Source organism: Geotrypetes seraphini, chromosome 2 (assembly GCF_902459505.1).
Source record: "Geotrypetes seraphini chromosome 2, aGeoSer1.1, whole genome shotgun sequence".
NCBI lineage: Eukaryota > Metazoa > Chordata > Amphibia > Gymnophiona > Dermophiidae > Geotrypetes > Geotrypetes seraphini.
In genome coordinates, this window is record NC_047085.1 from 398,789,782 (window position 1) to 398,812,419 (window position 22,638).

The 22,638-nt window shown below is 41.4% G+C and overlaps 1 protein-coding gene across 4 annotated transcripts in view; it reads right to left on the reverse strand.

The window, feature by feature from the left end:
• Window positions 1-22,638, reverse strand: part of ABCB5 (ATP binding cassette subfamily B member 5) — a 144,631-nt gene that overhangs the window by 51,187 nt on the left and 70,806 nt on the right. For all 4 annotated transcript variants that reach the window (XR_004538110.1, XM_033930910.1, XM_033930908.1 and 1 more), the window contains 5 exons: window positions 21,330-21,473; window positions 18,427-18,531; window positions 11,412-11,489; window positions 8,189-8,272; window positions 385-588 (listed from right to left, as the gene is read on the reverse strand). Coding sequence is in view for 3 of the 4 variants with exons in the window: in XM_033930910.1 (XP_033786801.1) it covers window positions 385-588; window positions 8,189-8,272; window positions 11,412-11,489; window positions 18,427-18,531; window positions 21,330-21,473 (615 nt within the window). In the remaining variant the exon portion in view is untranslated. The remainder of the gene's footprint in view (window positions 1-384; window positions 589-8,188; window positions 8,273-11,411; window positions 11,490-18,426; window positions 18,532-21,329; window positions 21,474-22,638) is intronic.

The following is a 22,638-nucleotide window of genomic DNA, read 5'->3' on the forward strand; positions in this document are numbered from 1 at the left end:
TATAGAATGATGTTAGTAGTTACTTAGGGTCTCTTTTACGAAGCCGCGCTAGCAGCTGTGCTGCGCTAATGGCCCCGAAGCTCATAGAGATTTAAAGGGCTTCAGGGCCGCTGCCGTGCGGCTTTGTGAAAGAGGCAGATACTGTTTTAGATTTCTTATCTTACATTGCATGTATAACTCTATGTAGCTATATGCTTCTTGTAACCCACCTAGAACTCCGATTTGAGAGGATTCGTTGGCATATGATTGCACACAGCTTAACAATTTTGCAGGTGACTCCTTTGTCATGTACCTGGTTCACATCTACATCTCTTACATAATCCAGAAAGCTTTTTTTTTCTGTGATTGTACCAGGAGTATTAAAAGCTATATATCATGTCTCACCTTTCCAGCACTTTGAAGCTGTTTTTTATCACGGTTGGCAAATCCAGCCAAGGCTCTGACCTCCAGCATTCCAGCTACAGCAAGAACAGGAGACATTACCATAATCAGCAGACTCATCTCCCAGCCATAGATAAATGCGATTATGATTGACAGTCCCATGGTGGAGACATTCTGTGCTATTAAACCAAGTCTTGAGCCTGTTGCCTGAAGCGAGAGATAGGAAGAAGCCGCACTGTTTAACCTGTCTTTTAAAAATAACTCTACCAGAATGAAAACATTCAAAAAAGTTAATGAATAAAAAGTTACTAATTAATAAAGATCCCAATTGTTTGTTTGTATATTATATTGCACTTTGTATTTATTTCAAAATTAATAAAGAATTAAAAAAATAAAGTAAATAAAGATCCCTGATCTTTAAGCACTTTTTTGTAAAAGGTATCTCCAATCTCATATATCTTAAATTGCAAAGTTTCAGAGATACAGTTCTGCTACTGTCTGGATCTGTTTATTTATTTATTTATTTTGCCTCTTTATATGAGTTGTCTACTAAGTAGGATTGCCAGAAAGATCCAGATTAGCCTGACAGGGTTGATCCAGTCCTGGGTTTACATCATTGCATGCAGGGTCTTGAACTTCTCATTGAATTTTTGGGAAATTGATTGAATGGTGGGGGGGGGGGGGGTGACAAAGGGTAGGGGTAAATGTTCATGCTAAGAAAAGGGGTATTACTGGTGGTGTGCCAGAGAGATTAGTCTATGGTCTAGCTCTTTTCAATATTTTCTTCAGCCGTACTGTAGAAAGAACCGCAGGGAAACCACATTTGGAAACAGAATAGATACTCCAGAAGATGTGAAAAACACGAGTAGGGCTCTGACAAAGCTCAACAAATGGTCCAAAATTTAGCAACAAAGATTTAATATTAAACTTGTAGTCATCCATTTTGGGTTGGATAAGAAGGGATAAGTTCTGTGCATAAAACAATAGCAGCATCTGGGGAGCCAAACAGATAAAGCAACAGTAGAAGTCAGGAGGATGCTGGAGTCCAAACAGAGAAGAATGACCAGCAGGAAAAAAAATGACGAGAATGTTTCTGATAACTATAGTCTTTGGCAAGACCTCATTTGAAGTCCTGCATGCAATTACAGAGACCACACCATCAAAAGTATATGAAGAATCACATTAGAGGGTGGCTATTAAAACATATGGGGATGGTCTTTGAGATCTCAATATGTATACTTTGGAAGAAAGGCAGAAAAAAAGGGAGATATGACAGTGACAAATACCTCTGTGGTATAAATGCACAAGAACCGGGCTTTCCTTTCAATGGAAAGGGGAACTCTGGAGCAAGAGGGCACAGAGTAAGGGGATAGACTCAGGAGTACCCTAAGGAAATACTTATTTTCAGTGAAATGGTGGTGGATACATAGAACAGCCATGGAGATGGTGGAGACCAAGGCACAATCCCCCTGATATTCAGCCAGTGGTGGTCAGCATTTTTTTAAACACTAACCATTGCTGGACATGACCCAGCACTGAATATTGGGGGCTAAGTTTGGGTGGGTGGGCTTCCAGAGTTTTTTTTTTTTTTAAAGAAGCATTTGGACAAGATTTAATTCAATCTGATATTACTCATATATTCTAAATGTTCTAGATCTTCAGTTAGCAGTCTGGTGAAACTTTAAAGCTTAATGGTATTTATACAATTTTACTTAGGAGTGAATGCTTTTTGTAAGAGTGAATGTTTCTTAGTACGCCTGCTGTATATATGGGTACGTCTATACTATCTAATAATGGAGTTCTTTTTTATATTTGTTTTATTTTACTTTTATTGTATTTTGTAAACCGCTTGGACCAGTAAAATGAACGAGCGGTATAACAAGCTTAATAAACCATAATCCATATACAGGCTTGGCCGATATTCAGTCAGGCTTAGTGCTACCAGATTTTGCAACAGTAAAATCCGGACATGTGGCCCCACCCAGTTCTACCCAGCCTTGCGCAAGCCACACCCCATTCAGCCCCAGCCCTGCCTCCCAAACCTCTTCTCCTCGAGCTTGCAGCCATGTGTGGAAGGCATCCGAGCATGCACCGGTGTGATGTGATAAAATCACAAGCATGCATGTGACATCATTACTTTGCATCCGTGCATGCACAGATATCCTCCAGCCACGGCCCCGAGCTCAAAGCTTTTCAAAACCCAGACAAAGTGCCAGGTTTTGAAAAGCTGTCCGGACACCTGTACAGTCCTCTAAAAAGAGGACATGTCCAGATAAATCTGGACATTTGGTAACCCTAGCCAGGCCCACATAAGTGAGTTGTTTCTTAAATACCCTCCCCGAGCCTACAATTTCCCAATTCCCCTCCCACCCCCACCTATGTTCCCGTTAAGTGGAGCGCATAATCAATCACTCATACATTTTACATGATCGCTCACAAAATTACCGACCCAACCTGACTTTCAATCAAAATTAAACTATAAAAAAATTAAACTAAACTAATTCAATTACTAAACGTGTGATGATTTTGTGTGCTCTATACAGAGATGCATTGCTAATACTGGTAAAAAATTGTTGGGTTTTAGAGTTTTTTTGCTTATATGAAAAAAAAAAAATTACATGCGCTCGGCCACTCTTTAGAGGGAGTATTGCCCTCCACCCTTGCTTAAATCGCTCTGAATATCTTGGCAGGAAAGATAAATTAGTTCCAGGCTGAGGAAAGAGAGGGTGGGGTCCTGAAGTAGCTCACTGCATGCATTAAGGAATTGTATGAAAAGATTGGGGAACATAATTGAAGTGTTTCTGAAGTGACTTTATCATAAAGAGCTTGTAAAACAGTTTCAGTATTCACCCCAGATGAAATTGGTTTCAGTTATCAATTGCACCTTGGTCTCAGCTTGATTACTTAATAAGTGGTAAGGTAATGACTGAGTGATCCTTTGGCCTAGTGGAGTAAGTCCGGCCTTGGCCTACACCCAGTTCAGAGACTTATAAATAGTAGCAAATAATTTTCTTTTTGTAAGCCCTGATTGTGGGTACCTGACCTGAAGAGCTGGTTGGTGCCCTTGGACTGTGTGTAAGCGGGACCAGGGGTTACATAGATATCCCATTATAGCAGTGGTTCTCAACCCAGTCCTCAGGACATACCTAGCCAGACAGGTTTTCAGAATACCCACAATGAATATGTACAAGGGTCCTTCAAAAAGTTTCTGTATTTTTATATTTTTGCGGGAAATGGTTGGGGCGGGAGAAGAGATAAGAGGGTGTGTCATAGAATGACATTTGACTAGTCAATCTGGCAAGCTGGCTCACCTTGCAGGTAGTGATGTAATTTGCTTTTGAGATATTTAATAAATAGTGTTTAAAAAAAATAAAATGCAGAAACGTTTTGAAGATCCATCATATGAGATAGATTTACACACAATGGAGGTAGAATCCTCAATTTATAAAATTGTGCTCTTGCTTCTGTCTTTCTTGATTGGTCAAATACTTCTATTATTCTCTTCCTCCCTGCTGTACATGTCCAAACAGTTTCACTCCCATTTATACATTTATGTTCCATTTGCAGCCCTTGGTTCCTCCTTCATCAGCATTATAGACTAAAGTTGTGCTATCTTTATGGCATATACAGCATCCCAAGTGCAGAGTGGAAGTCACATTGTACAAGACAGAGCAAGTTCAAGAAGAAATTTAACACACATGCATGATTCAGAGTGAGAGTGCTAGAGGAGAGCCAGTGGATGACTGACAGATTTAAATCCTTACCAGGAATGTTAGACATTTCCTACAATGCACTTTATTCATGCTTGCTACGGAAATATTTAAGTTTCTTTTTGGCAAGCTTTATCGGAACATGTTATGGATTCTAGTCTAAGTAATAAATATTGTATAATTGTCAACAACTTGAAGATGAGAGGCAATTGATAGGCTTATAATTAAGTGATACTATAAACATGCTGATGGCATTTTTCCTACGAGCATTCAAATATTGTTTAAATGAACCTGTTCATCAGTACTAACATGCTTTATTTTGCTTACATTTGTAGCCTGATGAAAAATGTCTAGGAAACAATATTAATTTTCTTTTGTTGGAAAAATATAATTATACCTTTCATTAAAGAGTTTGTGGTGAAAGCAGATAGAGTAGCTGGTTTTAAGAAGGATTTGGACAATTTCCTGGAAGAAATATCCATAGTCTATTATTGAGAAAGACATGAGGGAAGCCACTGCTTGCCCTGGATCGGTAGCATGGAATGTTGCTACTCTTTGAGTTCCGGAATCTTGCTACTCTTTGGGGATTCCAAATGGAATATTGCTACTCCTTGGGTTTTGGCCAGGTACTAGTGACCTAGATTGGCCACCATGAGAACGGGCTACTGGGCTTGATGGACCATTGGTCTGACCCAGTAAGGCTATTCTTATATTTTTATGATTTTTGACCATACAAGCAATAATAATTGTTGTGACTTTAGAACAATGTCTTTCTTCATGGGTTTTGTTTTGTTTTGGAGTTTTGAATCATTTTCAGTTTCTAGTAATAAGAACATAGGACATGCTGAGCCAGCCCAACATCCATTGAGCCCACAATCCTGTCTCTGACAGTGGCCAGTCTGAGTCACAAATACATGGCGTTTCCGGAGAAGTAGATCTACCGTATATACCGTACTTGCCTATAAGTCAATTTCCTGTATAAGTCAAGGGCAGTTTTAGGACCAAAAATGGCCAAAATTGCTTTGACCAATGTACAGTATAATTTGAGGCTAGATTCTTCATTTCTCCCTCTCTTCCTCCCGTCCGACATCTCCCCTGCCTTTCCCAAATCGAACCCCTCTTCCTATAGCCCACAACTTCACAAATTTCAAAAGCCAACTTAGCCAATTTCAATTAGCAATATCAGTGCTAAATGGCTTGTTATTTAATTTGTGCACATAAATTGGGTACACCCCCAAATCTGGAAGTGCAACTCAAAGTACCATATGAAGAATTGGGGGGGATAATGCCAATCTTCTAGCTAGGTGCCTAAATGTGATGGCTCATAGTTTGAGGCTGGGTGTTCGAATAGGCGAAGCACAGGCAGAACACACAGAACTCAAGTTATAGAATAGTATAATCTAAGGGCTCATAATAATAAAAAAAAAAAAAGTCTAAAAAGTGGCCTAAATGGGTACTTAGACGATCAAAAAGCCAGCTTAGAGGACTTTCCTTTGCCTCTAAATGCATAGAGCGAAAAGAGGCATTTTTAGAGGAGGGGAAAGGGCGGGAGGTGGGCCAACCTAGACCTAGGCATCCAGGAGGTTTAACCAAAACTTTAGGCAGGTTACCTAGTCTGCACTTATATGTTTTGACTTAGACCGAGTCAAAACAGGTATAAATGCTGAAAAGGGGCCAATGAGCTGATGGCGGCTGCTACCATCAGCTCAGCGGCCCGCCAACCTACCCACTCCCCAGCGCAACCATCGTGGCAGGAGAGATGGCTCATCTCCTCTGCTGCGATAGCGATACCACCAAGTGCTGCCATACGTGGCACTTGGCTATCGCGACAGGAGAGATGAGCCATCTCTCCTGAAGTGATCCACCCATCCCTCCCCGCCCGATAATGATCATGGCAGGAGGGAGCTCAAGCCCTCCTGCCCGCCAAAACCCCACCCGGCCAATCCGATCGGGCCAGGAGGGAGCCCAAGCCCTCCTGGCCTGGCGACTGCCCAACCTCCGACTACAATCAGGGCAAGAGGGAGCCCAAGCCCTCTTGCCCCGGAGACTCCCCGAACTCCCGACTAAGATCGGGGCAAGAGGAAGCCCAAGCCCTCCTGCCCTGGCGAACCCTCTACCCCCCCACCCCCACTAAAATACGGGCAGGAGGGATGCCAGGTCCTCCTGCCCTCGACGCACCCCCCTCTTGGATGTTTGTTTTTTTTATAATGGACATTTTCCCTGCTTCTACTTTCAACATTTAAGGCCTTAGGCCAAAAGGGGACTTAGACTTTTTTTTTATTATGTCCCTCCATGCCTTTTAAAAAATTATGTATTTCTTTATTTTTGCGATTTAGGTGTGATCATTTACTCCAGCTCTACAACTAGTGGAAGTGATCGCATTTTAATTCTAGGCACAAGTTTGGCATGTAACACTGGTACTCTAAAACAAAATATATCCAAGATGAATGTTAAAATATCAAAACAAAACACATTAAAAAAACTGGCTGGTGAGAGAGATAAACGCTATAGATCAAATATAAGTGGAGATAAAGACTAATTATGCAATTTTTGAAAGTATCAATATGTTTTTTTATGACCAGGGATGTGTCTTTTTCTTCAAAATTTCTTTTGAAGTTGGATTGTCTCCTGGATATGCTACTTGACTTATCCTATGTGACACTGAGGTCTTTTTCTCTACTTATATTTGATCTATAGAGTTTCTCTTTCACAATCCAGTTTTTTAATGTGTTTTGTTTTGATACACTGGTACTCTATTCAGAAAGGTACATATATCCTTCTCTTTATACTGTAGAATAAGCTCCAAACAGACCTAAATGTAGGTGCCCCTTTATATATAGAGATGCTCTCCACAAAAGCCTCTTTTTTAAAGGCAAATTGGCATCAGTACAAAATAGGCATTCTTGTACTTATTTATATGGCTGATAATTGTATTTATTTATTATGATTTATTCACCATCTTTATGAAGAGAATCACTCAAGACAGGTACAGCTTGACATAAATTTTACAATTTAACAGCAAAACATTAACATGACCAATGAGATCCTAGTAATAGGACTTAATAATTCAAATAATTATAATAGGGTCAAGTAATAGGGTCAATAATTCAAAGCTATTTAAGCAGGAAAGGAAGGCTTCTGTCTCCTTATATCTTACTCTGCAGCCTGGCTTTTGATATTTAGTGGCACTTAAATGGGCAGTGTAGCTGAATATCAGTCCTAGGTAGCCATTTAGAAATGGGGCTAGAAAGAAGCATCCTGAGGGCGGAGTCAAGAAAGAGCTGGCAGCTCTGTAGATGCCACAAGGAAAGATTAGGTTCTTACCTGGATAATCTTCTTTCTGTTAACCCTCTCAAGAATCTGTATATATGGTGATTAAGCCATTCCTACAAACTGGACTTGCAGAAGTGAGAGTACTTACAACTTTGAGTACCTCCATCATGGAGGCGGAGCACAGAATCCCCTCTCAGTTATATCCCAAAGCAATCAAGCTCCAGAGGAACAGAATACAAATAAGGAGGGGAATGGGGAATGACCCCGCATACATTGCACAATTCCGTTCTGAAACTTAGAAAACAAGAATTAGAACAACAATGAACAGAAATTTGTATAAAACAACCTTAGAGAACCAACCTGCTGAGTGTAACTAGCACGAACAATAAGAAAGCCAGAGGCCATCCTGAGACCATTGTTCCACCTTCTTTTTGATTTTGTTTACTTACCCACTCCTCCTTTTTACAAAACCGTAGCAGTAACAGCTCTGACACTCATAGGAATTCTATGAGCATCGGAGCTGTTACTGCTGCAGCGGGGCTAAAAATCATGCTACGGTTTTGTAAAAAAAAAAAAAAAAAAAAGGGGAGGGAGGGGGAAGGTTAATTAATGCATGGAATACAGGTCTTTTTCTTTTTTGTTGTTGCTTTGGAATTGAGTTTGTGGCCATTTACCCAGAAATTAAGTAAATGTTTTTATTTAGTTCAAAGGGAAGAAATCTAGTGCTAAGTAAACAAAGTCCTCCCCCCTTCTCCCCACTACGGTTCACTGTAATTGTAAGCTTTATTCACAGTCACTAATCGGATATGAAAAGTGTTACCTACTGTCTGAACTTGTGATGCATCTGTTGCTAGTCTTGTTGTCAAAGCTCCTGTGTTATTTTCATTATCATCATACCACGATATTTCCTAGAGAGAGAGAGAGTCTTAATTTACTCAAAATAAGAACTTAAATTCTAAAAGAAAGTACACAGTGAACCAGACAAAAATGATGCATTTCACATTAATAAGGGTTCAGCAACCCTACATATCTGAAAGTGCCTCATGAACTCCTGGCCACTTTTCATGGCTTTCTAGACTGAACTTCACTTGCAATAGTAAATATTTATTTCGTTACAGCATATAAGACTGTTATCTAGTGCATAGGCATTGGAACAGGGGTAGCCACAGGGGCCATGGCCTCCCCAAAAATTGGCACTTTGATCCCTGGTGGTCCAGAGCTTCAGCAGGCAGGAGCAAGCTTTCCGCACTCCTGTCCTGTTGCTAACCTGGTTGGTGGCAGCAGCCGCAGGATCTAGTTTCTTCAGCTGCTGAGCGGCAGTGAGCAGGAGCATGTTTGGCGCTCCTGCTCAGTGCTGAGAGGCTTCTTGACTAGCTCCTGCAAATTCTTGTGAATCGCAAGAATTCACGGAGCTAGTCAAGAAGCCGCTCAGCGGCAGAAGAAACCAGATCCCACGGATGCTGCCACCGACTGGGTTAGCAGCAGGACAGGAGTGCAGAAAGCTTGCTCCTGCCCGCTGCACCTCTGGACCACTAGGGATCACCAGAGGAGGTAGGAGGACAGGGCAGGGAGGGAAAACAGAGTGCAGAGCTTGGGCAGGAAGGGGGCTGGGTGCAGAACCTGACAGGGAGAGGGGGGCTAGGTGTAGTGCCTGACAGAAGGTGGAGGGAAGGGGGCTGGATGCAGAGCCTGACAGGGAGAGGCTGTGTGCATAGGATAGAAAGTTGGGAAGGCAGGGAGGACAGATGCTCAGGGGGTTGGGAAGACAGATACTGCACATACTGGGAAAGGGTTGGGAAGAACAAATGCAAGAGCTTGGGGGGGGGTTAGGAAAGGAGGAAAAGAGAGATGCTGAACAGGTGAAATAGTGGGAAGAGAGAAAGAAATGTTGTCTATGGGGGAGGGAAAAGGAATGGAGAATTGTTGGACATAGATGTGTGGTGTGAGAGGAAAAAGAGATGATGTATATGGGGAAAGGAAGAAAGAGGGAGAATTGTTGGACATGATAGTGGTGAAGAGGAGGGAGGGAGAAATGTTACACTGGGAGGGAGGAGAGAGGACCCAAATAAGGGAGAGATGTCAAACCACTGAAATGGGAAGGAGAGAGAGAGAGATGCTAGATCATAGAATGGAAGGGAAGGAAGGGAAAGAGAGATGCCAGACCGCAGAAAGGAGGAGAGAGATATTAGACCTCGGGAAGAGGGAGGGAAGGAGACAGAGATGCCAGATCATGGGAGAAGAGAGAGATTCCAGGCTATGGGAAGGAGAGGAGAAAGATGCCAGACCATATGAGAGGGGAAGGGGGAAGACAGAGATGTCTGACCATGGGAGAGGGATGAGATGGTACACATGGATAAATGGGAAGGGAAGGCATGGAAAAGTAGATTTTGAGAAGAAATCAGAAAAATGGAAGAAAGCTGAATGTTAAAAGTTAATGCTAAAGATGGATGTAAGGCAGAAAGTGAAGGAGGGAAAAACAGAAAATGGATGAGGTGGTCATGGATACACAGTTAAGAGTACAGACAGAAGGAAGTGCAGCTAGAGACTGGGAAAGATGGTTTGAAAACCAAAATCATCAGGCAACAAAAGTAGGGGAAATGATTTTATTTTCAATTTAGTGATCAAATTGTGTCAGTTTTGAGAAATTACATCTGCTGTCTATATGGGGGTAGTACTATTATGGAAGGGTGGTCTGGGGTGGAGTTTGTGGGGCCCCCGAACAAAAAAGTGTTCCGCTGCCTATGATCTAATGTTAAAATCAGCACAATCAACAGCAGCATCAAAAAAGGCCAATTAACCACACTTTGGTCATCATTCTGCCACATACAAAGATGCTCTCAGAGTCTTACATATTAGTGGGTGATGATTACACTTATGTTACAGGCAGTCCCTGGGTTTTTAAAACCGTTCTTAAGTTGAATATGTATGTAACGCGGATCATGTGAGAATTTGTGTGTATTTATGTTCTCCTGTACAGTATACAGTCTATAAAAACATTAAAGAAACAGTCCTCAAAATAAAGTGCTGTAGTTTAAATGGAAAGAAAAGATAGGAGATTGCTTCATAAAGCTGTGGGCAGCATTTCTTACATGTTGCCTGTGACTGACCCAGAAGCCTTCCTTCCAAATATAAAGTAGTGTAAAATTTTATTTTTCCCTCCCAACGTCTGATCCTAGTATTCTTCCCACCTTCTCCACCTTCTTGAGACCCCTCTTGCATCCCTTTCCATCTGTCCCACTGTTCCCTCTCCACCACCACATCCAACATTTCTCCCTCTCATCTGTGGCTTCCCCATGCATCTCTACCTCACTCCTCTCCCACCACCACGTCCAAAAATTATCTTTCCTTCCCTATGCCCAGCAATTCTCCTCTTTCTTCATTTCTCTATGTGTGCCATCTCTCTTTCCCTCTCACTCTGACCATCATGCCCAACAATTCTCTCTTTCTATTCCCTTCCCCACTTCAGCATCTCTTTCCCTCCATTTTTTTCATCCTATGTCCCAAGTTCATGATCCCCTCCCTCCTTCCTTCCATCCTTTGTCCAAAGTTTGTGCTCCCTCCCTTTATTGTGTCTCAATGCACTCCTCTTCCTTCCTTCCATGTCCCAATGTGCCCCTCCCTCCCATATTTAGAAAGAATGATAAGCCTATTTACTTCTTACTTGTTTTTAAAAAGAATATCACTAACCCCCCTCCCCTTTTACAAAACCACGCAAGAGTTTTTAGCACCGGCTGTGCAGCTCTGATATTCATAGAGTTCCTATGAGCGTCGGAGCAGAGGAGAGTATTCAGCAGGCCAGCCGGTGCTAAAAACCTCTTACGTGATTTTGTAAAAGGAGGGAGTGGGTAAAATTGGTGAACATTTTATTAAACAGTAAAAAGCACACATGGACCTCATTACACACGTCTTTTGTGATAAGGGAACTCATTCTATATGATAATTTGTCTTTCTATAGTTTGTCCAATATTGTAATTTAGGCAAAAACATTTGAGAAGCATGAAAAGGCTATTCACCAAATGGATCACATGCTAGAGATTTTGCACTAACCTGACGCAGCATAGCTTTGAATGCCAAATGCCTCAGCTTCATAGTCAGAGCTTCTCCTGATCTTCCATAGAGGAATCCCTGGAAATGAAATAAGAAAGAGATGAAAAATATACAGGCATTTTTTGTATATCATTTTATATATTGTACATTTGGGATCAAGCAATTCAATTTGATTGAAAAACATTTTTTAAAAAATTTATTATGATGCAGGTATATTGGAAAGTACTGCTCTTTTTTCATCTGTGATTTGTACTTTAATTTATATTTGTACCTATATGAAATAGGCATCAAAAACTCATTTCGTTTTTAGGTTCTCTGTTATGAAATTTTCATCACTATGGGCAGTGCTGGGCAGTGGTCTTCGCTAATTTTTAAGCGAGGGCTGTTATGGGTCCAAAAGGGCCGAAGGAGAGCCGACAAATATCTTCCTACTCTAGCCCATGACACCAATAATACGTCTCAATATTCATTTCCATCAGAACACACGGCCTTGATCACACATGCAGAACACAGATAAACCTTATGGAAAAATCAGGGTCACAGACTAAAGGCTTCTTCTATTAAACCGCGCTAGCAGTTTTAGCGCCGAGAGCCACGCTGAATGACCCACACAACACTCATAAGAACTCTATGAGCATCGGGAGCAGCGTGGGCCATTCAGCGAGGCCCCCCCCGGTGTGGATAACTAAAACAGTAAAAGAAGCGATAGGCAATAAGAAAAATTCATTCAGGAAATGGAAAAAGGACAAAACCGAGGGGAACTAGAAAGAGCACAGGAAGTACCAAAAAGAATGTCACCGTGTGGTTCGAAAAGCCAAAAGAGAGTATGAAGAGAGGCTAGCCAGGAAAGCACAAAATTTCAAACCGTTCTTTAGATATGTTAAAGGGAAGCAGCTGGCTAAGGAGGAGGTGGGACCGCTGGACAACAGAGACAGGAAGGGGGTGGTGAAGGAGGAGAAAGAAGTGGCAGAAAGACTTAACATGTTCTTTTCATCTGTATTTACAATTGAAGACACAACGAACATACCGGAACCTGGGCAAATTTTCAAGGGAGATCAAGCAGAAAAATTAAATACATGGAAGTGAGCCTTGAAGACGTTGCAGGCAGATAGAAAAATTAAAAACTGACAAATCCCCGGGTCCGGATGGAATCCATCCAAGGGTTCTGAAGGAACTAAAGGAGAAAATAGTTGAACTACTGCAGCAAATTTACAATCTATCCCTGAAAACAGGCGTGATCCCGGAGGAGTGGAAGATAGCCAACGTTACGCCCATCTTTAAAAAGGGATCAAGAGGTGACCCGGAAAACTACAGATCGGTGAGTCTGACCTCTGTTCCAGGGAAAATGGTAGAAGCACTGATTAAAGAAAACATCGATGAACATCTTGAAAGAAATGAACTACTGATAACCAGCCAACATGGTTTTTGCAAGGGGAGATCGTGCCTAACAAACTTATTGCACTTCAAAGGAATTAACAAACGGATGGACAGAGGAGACCCCATAGACATCATATATCTAGATTTCCAAAAAGCCTTTGACAAGGTACCCCATGAACGCCTACTTCGGAAACTGAAGAACCATGGGGTGGAAGGAGATGTACATAGATGGATCAGAAACTGGTTGGCGGGCAGGAAACAGAGGGTAGGAGTGAAGGGCCACTACTCGGACTGGAGGAGGGTCACGAGTGGTGTCCCGCAGGGCTCGGTGCTCGGGCCGCTGCTATTTAATATATTCATAAATGATCTAGAAACAGGGACGAAGTGTGAGATAATAAAATTTGCGGACAACACCAAACTATTTAGTGGAGCTCGGACTAAAGAGGACTGTGAAGAATTGCAAAGGGACTTGAACAAACTAGGGGAATGGGCGACGAGATGGCAGATGAAGTTCAACGTTGAGAAATGTAAAGTATTACATGTGGGAAGCAGAAACCCGAGGTACAACAACACAATGGGAGGGATGTTATTGAATGAGAGTACCCAAGAAAGGGACTTGGGGGTAATGGTGAACATGACAATGAAGCCGACGGCACAGTGCGCAGCGGCTGCTAAGAGAGCAAATAGAATGCTAGGTATAATCAAGAAGGGTGTTACTACCAGAACGAAAGAAGTTATCTTGCCATTGTATCGGGCGATGGTGCGTCTGCATCTGGAGTACTGCGTCCAATATTGGTCACCGTACCTTAAGAAGGACATGGCGTTACTCGAGAGGGTTCAGAGGAGAGCGACACGTCTGATAAGAGGTATGGAAAGCCTTTCATATGCTGAGAGATTGGAGAAACTGGGATTCTTTTCCCTGGAGAAGAGGAGACTTAGAGGGGATATGATAGAAACTTACAAGATCATGAAGGGCATAGAGAGAGTAGAGAGGGACAGATTCTTCAAACTTTCAAAAGATAACAGAACAAGAGGGCATTCAGAAAAGTTGAAAGGGGACAGATTCAAAACAAATGCTAGGAAGTTTTTCTTTACCCAACGTGTGGTGGACACTTGGAATGTGCTTCCAGAGGGCGTAATAGGGCAGAGTACGGTACTGGGGTTCAAGAAAGGATTGGACAATTTCCTGTTGGAAACGGGGATAGAGAGGTATGGATAGAGGATTACTGCACAGGTCCTGGACTTGTTGGGCCGCCGCGTGAGCGGACTGCTGGGCACAATGGACCTCAGGTCTAACCCAGCGGAAGCAATGCTTATATTCTTAATACCGCTAGCGTGGGTTTAGTAGAAGAGGGGAGGGGGTAAAAGTCCTAATATAGACAAACGGAGCCCTAAGATGCCAGGCTCTGCATGCAGCACAATACCAGAGAAACAGAAACAAATTCATTTCTTCCTAAACAGTGCAAAATATAGATAACAGATGTAAATTATCAAAACTGACACATTTCACTAACTAGATTGAAAATTAAAATAATTTTTTCTTATCTTTGTTGTCTGTGATTTTATTTTTCTAATCATCTTTTTCCAGTCTCTGCTTTCACTTCCTTCTGCCTGTGATCTTTTCCTCTGTTTCCAGGACTTTCGGTGGCCTTGGAGGCTTTCCCACAGCTTTTCACCTATGTGGGGACAGGAAGCCATAGCAGAGAGAAAGCTTCTGGGGCCATTGAAGGCAGTGGCATAGTAAGGGGGGAGGGGGGAGACTGCCCCGGGCATCATCTTGGTGGGGGCGCAGGCAACTCTCCTCCTCTTCGCTCCCCTCCGCACCTTCCTTGCTGCTCCCCCATCGTGCATGCACCTTGCTTCCCCTCCCCCCATGCCTCTAGCTCTTCCCTGGCACGAGCAGCAGCTCCAGCCTGCTGCTTGCGCCGGCCTCGGCTCTCCCTCTGAAGTCAATTACTAGGTCACAGGAACGAAGTTAAAGAGACACGGGGGAAGGGAATGGAAGGGATGTGAGCACACAGCGGGGGGAGGGGGGAGCGGGAAAGGAGCAGGGGGAGGAGAAGAGGGAGGGGAGTGCCGCCATAATGGGCGCCTTCCATCCTCACTAAGCCACTGGCTGAAGACTGTGTGTTTACTTCACTCAAACTGCCCGCAGCCCGAAGAGGGAAAGAATGCAGCCCAATGTTCCCTCTAAGTTCATGTGAGCAAAACCTTTTTTTTCGCAAGTAAAGAACTGAGTTGTTGTGAGCAAAAATTTTCCATTATGTTATCCTGATGGTATTTTGCGCACTGTACATTATAAATGAAGGTCCCCTTTTTTCAAGCCGCTTTAGGGTTTGTTTTTTTTATCACCAGCCGCTGCAGTAAAAGCTTTGACACTCAGAATTTCCATGAGTGTTGGAGCTTATATCGCAGCAGCCGGTGATAAAAAAAACCCTTCATACAAGGGGGGCCTAAGAATTACAAATATAAATTTAAAAAATAGTAAATAAGATGATATTTCATTGAAATGACTTTCTTTCAGTTAGCTTTCAGAGACCAACACCTCCTTAAGAACATAAGAATAGCCTTACTGGGTCAGACCAATGGTCCATCAAGCCCAGTAGCCCGTTCTCACGGTGGCCAATCCAGGTCACTAGTACCTGGTAAAAACCCAAGGAGTAGCAATATTCCATACTACCAATCCAGGGCAAGCAGTGGCTTCCCCCTGTCTTTGTCAATAACAGACTATGGCCTTTTCCTTCAGGAACTTGTAAATATGAGAAAATGAATGCTGACATTCTGGGGCATAATAAGATATTCAAATTAGTCTGTGGTTCATTGACGTCTTTTGTAGATTTGCTATAGTTGTCCTTATCGTTATCTTTATTTTCCGTTGTTTTTCACCCACACATCTGGGGGAGGGGGTAGCAGGAGGGGGGTATATCTTATGTTTTTGTATTATTCCTGATGGTAATGATGGATAGGGAGGAAATTTTTATCTTTTGTATAGATACTGATTGATTATAAGTGCTTGGTTGATTATCATTATTGGAATATAAATTGTATTGCACTTTTTGTTGGCATTAAAAACTAAATAAAGTAAATAATAATAATAATAATAATAACAGACTATGGACTTTTCCTCCAGGAATTTGTCCAAACCTTTCTTAAAACCAGCTACACTATCTGCTCTTACCACAACCTCTGGCAATACATTCCAGTTATCTTTCAGAGGCCAACACCTCCTTCCCCAGGTCAAGACAGTAAGCTGTCCTGACCTGAGAAAGGAGGTTTTGATCTCTAAAGGTAGAAAATATATTAAAATTAGTCCAATGAAAAGATATCATCTTAATTCTGTTTTCCATTTATATTTATTAACCTTTATAAATACTGGTATCATATTGTTTTATCCCGAATTATAAATAATTTTTTTTTTCTACCTTTATTTTCTGGCCATTTACTTCTCTGGTTTCTGCTTTCCTCTTGCCAAGATTTTCTCCCATCCTTTTCTTTTCAGCTTTTATCAGTTTATTGTCCTACCTCTATGTCCAGATTTAACTTATTCTTACTATCTAGTCTTCAAGTTTCCTCTTTTTTATGGTCTACCAGCATCTTTCCATCTCTTTTCCGCACCCTGGCTCTCCTATTTTATTTCCCCTTATTCTCAGTCTTTCACTAACTCTGCCCTCTTCTTCTCACTCTTCCATAAAGTATTTGCCCCCCTATATCTGCCCTTTCTTTCGCCTTCCATCATTATCTTCCATATTTCTGTCTCCTTCCCCAAAATATCTGCTCATTACTTTTCCCTCTTCCATCCAGTATCTTCCCCCTTCTATACAGTGTCTGCCTCCTTTCTCTCCCTTTCTAAAAGTGTCTCCACTCTTTCTCTCTCCCCTTCCATCAGTATCAACCTCCTCTGTCTCTTCCCCCTTCAAAACAGTCTGCCACCCTCTCTCCCCTTTCACTTCCATCATCTCCTTCCTGTCTCTCCCCTCTTCTATCCAGGCTTCTGTCTCCCTCCTTCCATACATCTTATTTTCCCCTCCCCTTTCCAACCAACATTCCCCTCTCCCCTTCCATCAATATTTTCCTTCTCTTTGTATCTTTCCCCTTCCATACATTTGCCGCCTTTCTCCCCCTCAGCTTCCATCCAGCATCTCCCCTTTCACTTTCCCATTCCATCATAGAAAACATAGAAACATAGAAAATGACGGCAGAAAAGGGCCACGGCCCATCTAGTCTGCCCACACTTGTGACCCACCCCCTAACTTTCTCCATGAAGAGATCCCACATGCCAGTCCCATCTTTTCTTAAAATCTGGCATGCTGCTGGTCTCGATTACCTGTAGTGGAAGATTATTCCAGCGGTGTCGCCATGAAATTTCCCACTCCTGATTTTCAGTGGATGCCCTCTTGTTGCCGTGGGTCCTATAAGAAAGAAGATGTCTTCTTCCACCTCGAAACGGCCCATGATATATTTGAACGTCTCGATCATGTCTCCTCCTTCTCTGCGTTCCTCTAGTGAGTAACGCTGTAACTTACCCAGCCGTTTCTCATACGGGAGATCCTTGAGTCCTGAGACCATCCTGGTGGCCATTCGCTGAACTGACTCAATTCTCTGCACATCCTTTTGGTAATGTGGTCTCCAGAAGAAGAAGTGATGTTAGATAGGGTTGTTAGATAAGTGATGTTAGATAAGTGATGTTAGATAGGCAGCTGCAAGTATGCATAGGAAGGTCCCGCAGCTGGTCTGTTTCAATTTGCTCTGCTGCTGTTTTGGGAAAGCAGCAGCAGTGGCACAAGGTAGGAGAGTGGTACCGGAGGGAGAAGGTACTGGTCCACCAGATGAGGCTGAATGGCTGCGCAAACATGCAGCTTAGCGGGAACATTGGAGGGGAAACTAGTACAAGCTATGCGGGTCACCCAAGAGGTCTCAGAGGGCTACTGAATATAGATAATACTTGATTTCTGTACTGCTCTTATGCTTGCTATTTCATGCTTTCTTTTTTTCCTTATTTGATTTAAATATCTCTCTAATTATATTGGATTCCCATATTTGAGGACGTGAACATTTTCTGTTTAGATATTTTCTTTGATAAAACGGATGAATTTCCAATTTGCTAAAATTAATTTTATATAATGTCAAAAAAACTGTTTATATCCAAGAATTAAAAAGTAGCTAAAAGCAACGTATTACTTTCACAGTAACTTAACATATTACTTTCATAAAACAAGTAACTAGTAACTGTAATATATTACTTTTTCCTTGCAGTAACTAATAACTTTAATATGTTATTTTTACAAAGTAACTTGACCAACTCTAACTACGGAACCCTTTTAGTAAGCAGTGCTAAAAATTGGACTGTGCTATCCCTTGTGTGGGTCTTTCCCACATGCTAAGCCACTTTTAGCATTGCCAATAAATGGTTCATTTTCCTATTTCTGAAATACTAATTTTCCCATTTTTCCACTCACTAACCGATTAACATAGCCACTCCCATTTTCTGTCCTCAAACACGCCTCCAGTGTACTCCCATGGGGCATCAGTACATGTGCTAGTGCTCACCACAACTTAGTAAAAGGGCCCCATGTTTAAACTGAAACTGATATACTGTAGAAGTACTAAGAAATAATTATTTTATTATGGAAGAGATTACCTGCATGAAATATGTAATAAAGCAAACAACACCAATAACCACAAATATGATGGAGAATATATTAGTTTCGTGTCTTATCTGGTCATTATCATCACTGGCAAAAATCTATGAAAAGAGAATTAAAAATAGAATATAGGTGTTAATGTACACATAGTCTGAGAAACAGAAACAGAGAAAATGATGTCAGACAAGAGCCATGAGGTCACGATTACAATTTACTTCTTTTCTCAGTCCTCTGATATTAGTTTATTCCTGGTTCTTAGTGATAGTCCTTCACTTTTTTTTTTTTTTTTTGCATCTAGAAAACATTCTGGTTATTCCATGCTTTTTGACATTTAGGGGTCCTTTCATCAAGCCGCGCTAATGGGGTTAGCGCGTCAGACATTTTATCACGCGTTAACCCCCGTGGCCGGCTAAAAAAATAACCTGCTCAATGCAGGCGTTAGCGGCTAGCGCGGCAGGCGATTTAACGTGTGGTATTACGCGCTTTAAACCCCCCTACCGCAGCTTGATAAGAGGACCCCTTAATGCGAGCTGACGCATGCGGGAATGAGGAACCGGAACTATAGCTATGTGATGCAGGGTTCCACATTAGGAGTCATTGCCCTGGGAAAGGATCTAGGTGTCATCACTGAGGATATGTTGAAACCCTCAGCTCAATGTGGGGCAGTGGCTAAGAAAGCAAATAGAATGCTAGAAAATATCAGGAAAGGAATGAAAAACAAAGATAGAAATGTTATAATGCCCTTCTATCACTCTATGGTACGGCTGCACCTCAAATACTGTGGTTGCCATATCTCAAAAATGATTTAGCAGAATTAGTAAAGGTGCAGAGAAGGGCGATGAAAATGACAAAAGGGGTTGGGATGACTTCCCAAGAAGAAAGGCTACAGCGGCTAGGGTTCATCAGCTTGAAGGAGAGATGGCTCAAGGGTGATTTGATAAAGGTCTATAAAATACTGATTGGAATGGAAAGGGTAGATGTGATTCGCTTGTTTACTCCTTCCAAAAATACTATGGCTAGGGGGCATGCAATGAAGCTACTAAGTAGTAGATTTAAAACAAACCGGAGAAAATATTTCTTTAACATGTAATTAAACTCTGGAATTCATTGCCAGAGAATGCGATGAAATCAATTAGCTTAGTGAGGTTTTTAAAAGGCTTGGCTAATTTCCTAAAAGAGAAGTCTATAGGCCATTATTGAGATGGCTTGGGGAAATTCACTGTTTATTCCTAGGACAAGCAGCATAAAATCTGATTTACTACTTGGGATCCAGCTAGGTACTTGGGACCTGAGTTGGCCACTGTTGAAAACAGGATACTGGGCTTGATGGACCTTCGGTCTGTCCCAGTATGGCAAATCTTATGTTCTTAAGTGGGATACAGTACTATAAACTGCGCTTAAAGTTAGGCACAGTTTATAGAATAGTGCTTAAGTCTGGAAAGCACACCTAACTTTAGGCACAGCCACTTGCACCAGTGATACTGTGGCACAAATGTCCATGCCTGAATTTAGACACAGATGCCTTTACAGCAGGGATCTCAAGGTCCCTCCTTGAGGGCCGCAATCCAGTCGGGTTTTCAAGATTTCCTCAATGAATATGCATCGAAAGCAGTGCATGTCAAAGATCTCGTGCATATTCATTGGGGAAATCCTGAAAACCCGACTGGATTGCGGCCCTCAAGGAGGGGCTTTGAGACTCCTGCTTTACAGTATAATTATGTGCATGACTTAAGGGAACACCCCCGATCCACCCATGACCTGCCTATTTCTGCACTCTTTTTGACTCGTGTGTAAAATTTAGACATGGATGCCACACCTAAATTTATACAGAGAACTTGGAACTGATTCTAATCGGTGTCAATGATTTTTTTTGTCAAAACGCCAATTATTGGCAGTAATTAGTTTGTTACTGAATTAAATTGCACAGGTAAGTTGGGTATATGCCAAATGTGCATGCACAATTTTCCGTGCTTTTCATAGAATTTGGAGGAGAGTGCCTGATATCCAGTGGGAAGAAATTCACTTAAAATTAACTGAATCCTTATCTAGTTAACTTTTAACACATTTGCAGCCGATTTGTCTGCTTAAGTTAGGCTGTTGAATGTGGTCCTAAGCTTAACAACAATTTTTCTATATCAGATGACTATATTTGTATATGGATGCTCTGATGTTTTTATCTACTATGCTACCGATACCTGTTTCGAAATTTTGAGCTGCTCTTATTCTGTTCTTGTTTTGCGCCTGTTGTGCATATGTTTCTTATGTGTCCAGTGTGTTCCCTTGGGTGACTTTAATAAAAATGATTTGCAAAAAAAAAAAAAAAAAGGTACTGCTACCACTTTAGCATAACATTAGCATTCACACCTTGCCGCCTCCCCCCAATCAACCTTTCAAGCTAAGCCTAAAACAAATAGTTACACTTAACCCATAAATGTGGAATAATAATTTTGGAGTTTTCAGCTCTGATACGCTTTTACAGCACATTTCCGCATTTTCACTTCTACACACTTCTCACATTCCTTCCTAACAACTGATTAGCTCAGCCAATCATTGTTTACCTTGCATCCCATATCTATTCTTCCCTCCCCACATCCCCCATCCATACTCCCTGCCTATTACCCTATTTTTACCCCCACATCCCCCCCATAAGAGGTATCAGGCTCAACTAATGTTATCAACTCAATCCTTCCTTGTCACACCGAGCACTGCTTACAGTATGTTGGGCATTTGCAGAGCAGACTGATAAGAGAAGTTTCAGGCCTTGCCTGTTAGGATTGTATTTATCATGAGTTCTCATGTGTCTTTACTTGTGGTGAACTTCTCTCAACAGCAATCAACTTTCGGCTAGTTTTATAGTATTTATTTAATGGCTAAAATAAGAATGAATTATCAAACTTACTGTTATAACTTTTGCAAATATGATGCAAAAAGCAGGATGGGAACCACCATTAATGAAGGCTGCCATTGTCCCTAATGTTATGGAAGGCCACTTTGATTTGTTCAATTTTAGAAGCCTGAAGAAGGAAACTTTAGGAATATTGTCCTGTAAAATAATAGTAATAATTATAATTGTCATTATCGTAAGAAGAAGTGATCAATATTTGGAAGACAACACATTTTTATATCACAGTATTCGAAAACAATACTAAAGAACAAAACACAAGAATTAAAGACAAAAAAATGGGAAAAATTAACAAAGTATCAAGACCTGATAATAGAAATGGCAAAACTCTGGAACGTCATATCCCTATTGTTATCCCTATTGTTGTAGGAGCCTTAGACAGCATTATACCATGTCTAGACAAATCTCTTCAAAACCTTGATTTGTCAGATTTGTCAACAGCAGACTTACAGAAAAAGTTATATTTTACAAAGAAAGCTAGGTAATTCCTAAGCTTCAGAACGAGCTCAAATTTTCCAGTGATAACAGACCCCCTCTTTTACTAAGTTGCGATAGCATTTTTAGCGCACGCTGCGCCCCGCATTACGCACCAAGAACTAACGCCAGCTCAATGGTGGCATTAGCGTCTAGCGCACGTGACAATGCAGCACATGCTAAGCGTGCACTAAAACCACTAGCGCAGCTTAGTAAAAGGAGCCCAAAGTTTTGTTTTTGATATATACCATGTATCATATTAATAATAATCATAGTAATAACACCCTTGCAAATACTCTTCACATTTCCTTCTATTACTGAATTAAATTTTATATATTGAAAGGGGGCCACTGATCTTACAGAAATCACTGAGGTTTAGAATGTACCATTTTAGCACATGTTACACAAACTGGACAAATATATATTAAGGACACTTTGTTGATAGATTTACAGCAGTGTTTCTCAACTTCTTCAAGCCAAATACCTCCCAAGTCTAACAAATATCAATCAAGTACCCCCACCCAAGCTCCACCCCAGTCCTGCCAAGCCCCGCCCCTGATCCCACCCCATAATAATAGTACAAATTGTAATGCAATTTCTTCCATCCATTTTTCATATACGCACAATATAATCTTATTAATACATAATGGTAACCACAAAATTTGTAAAAAAAAAAACACAAAGCACACAGTATGCAGAGAAAATCTTAATTATCATTTATATTCAGTTTGTTGTTTTTTTTTCAAAGATGTCAAAGCAGATGACTTTAAAATATGCAATGTCACCTCAATAACAATTCTAGAAAAATAGACCAATATAGTTCAAAATATAG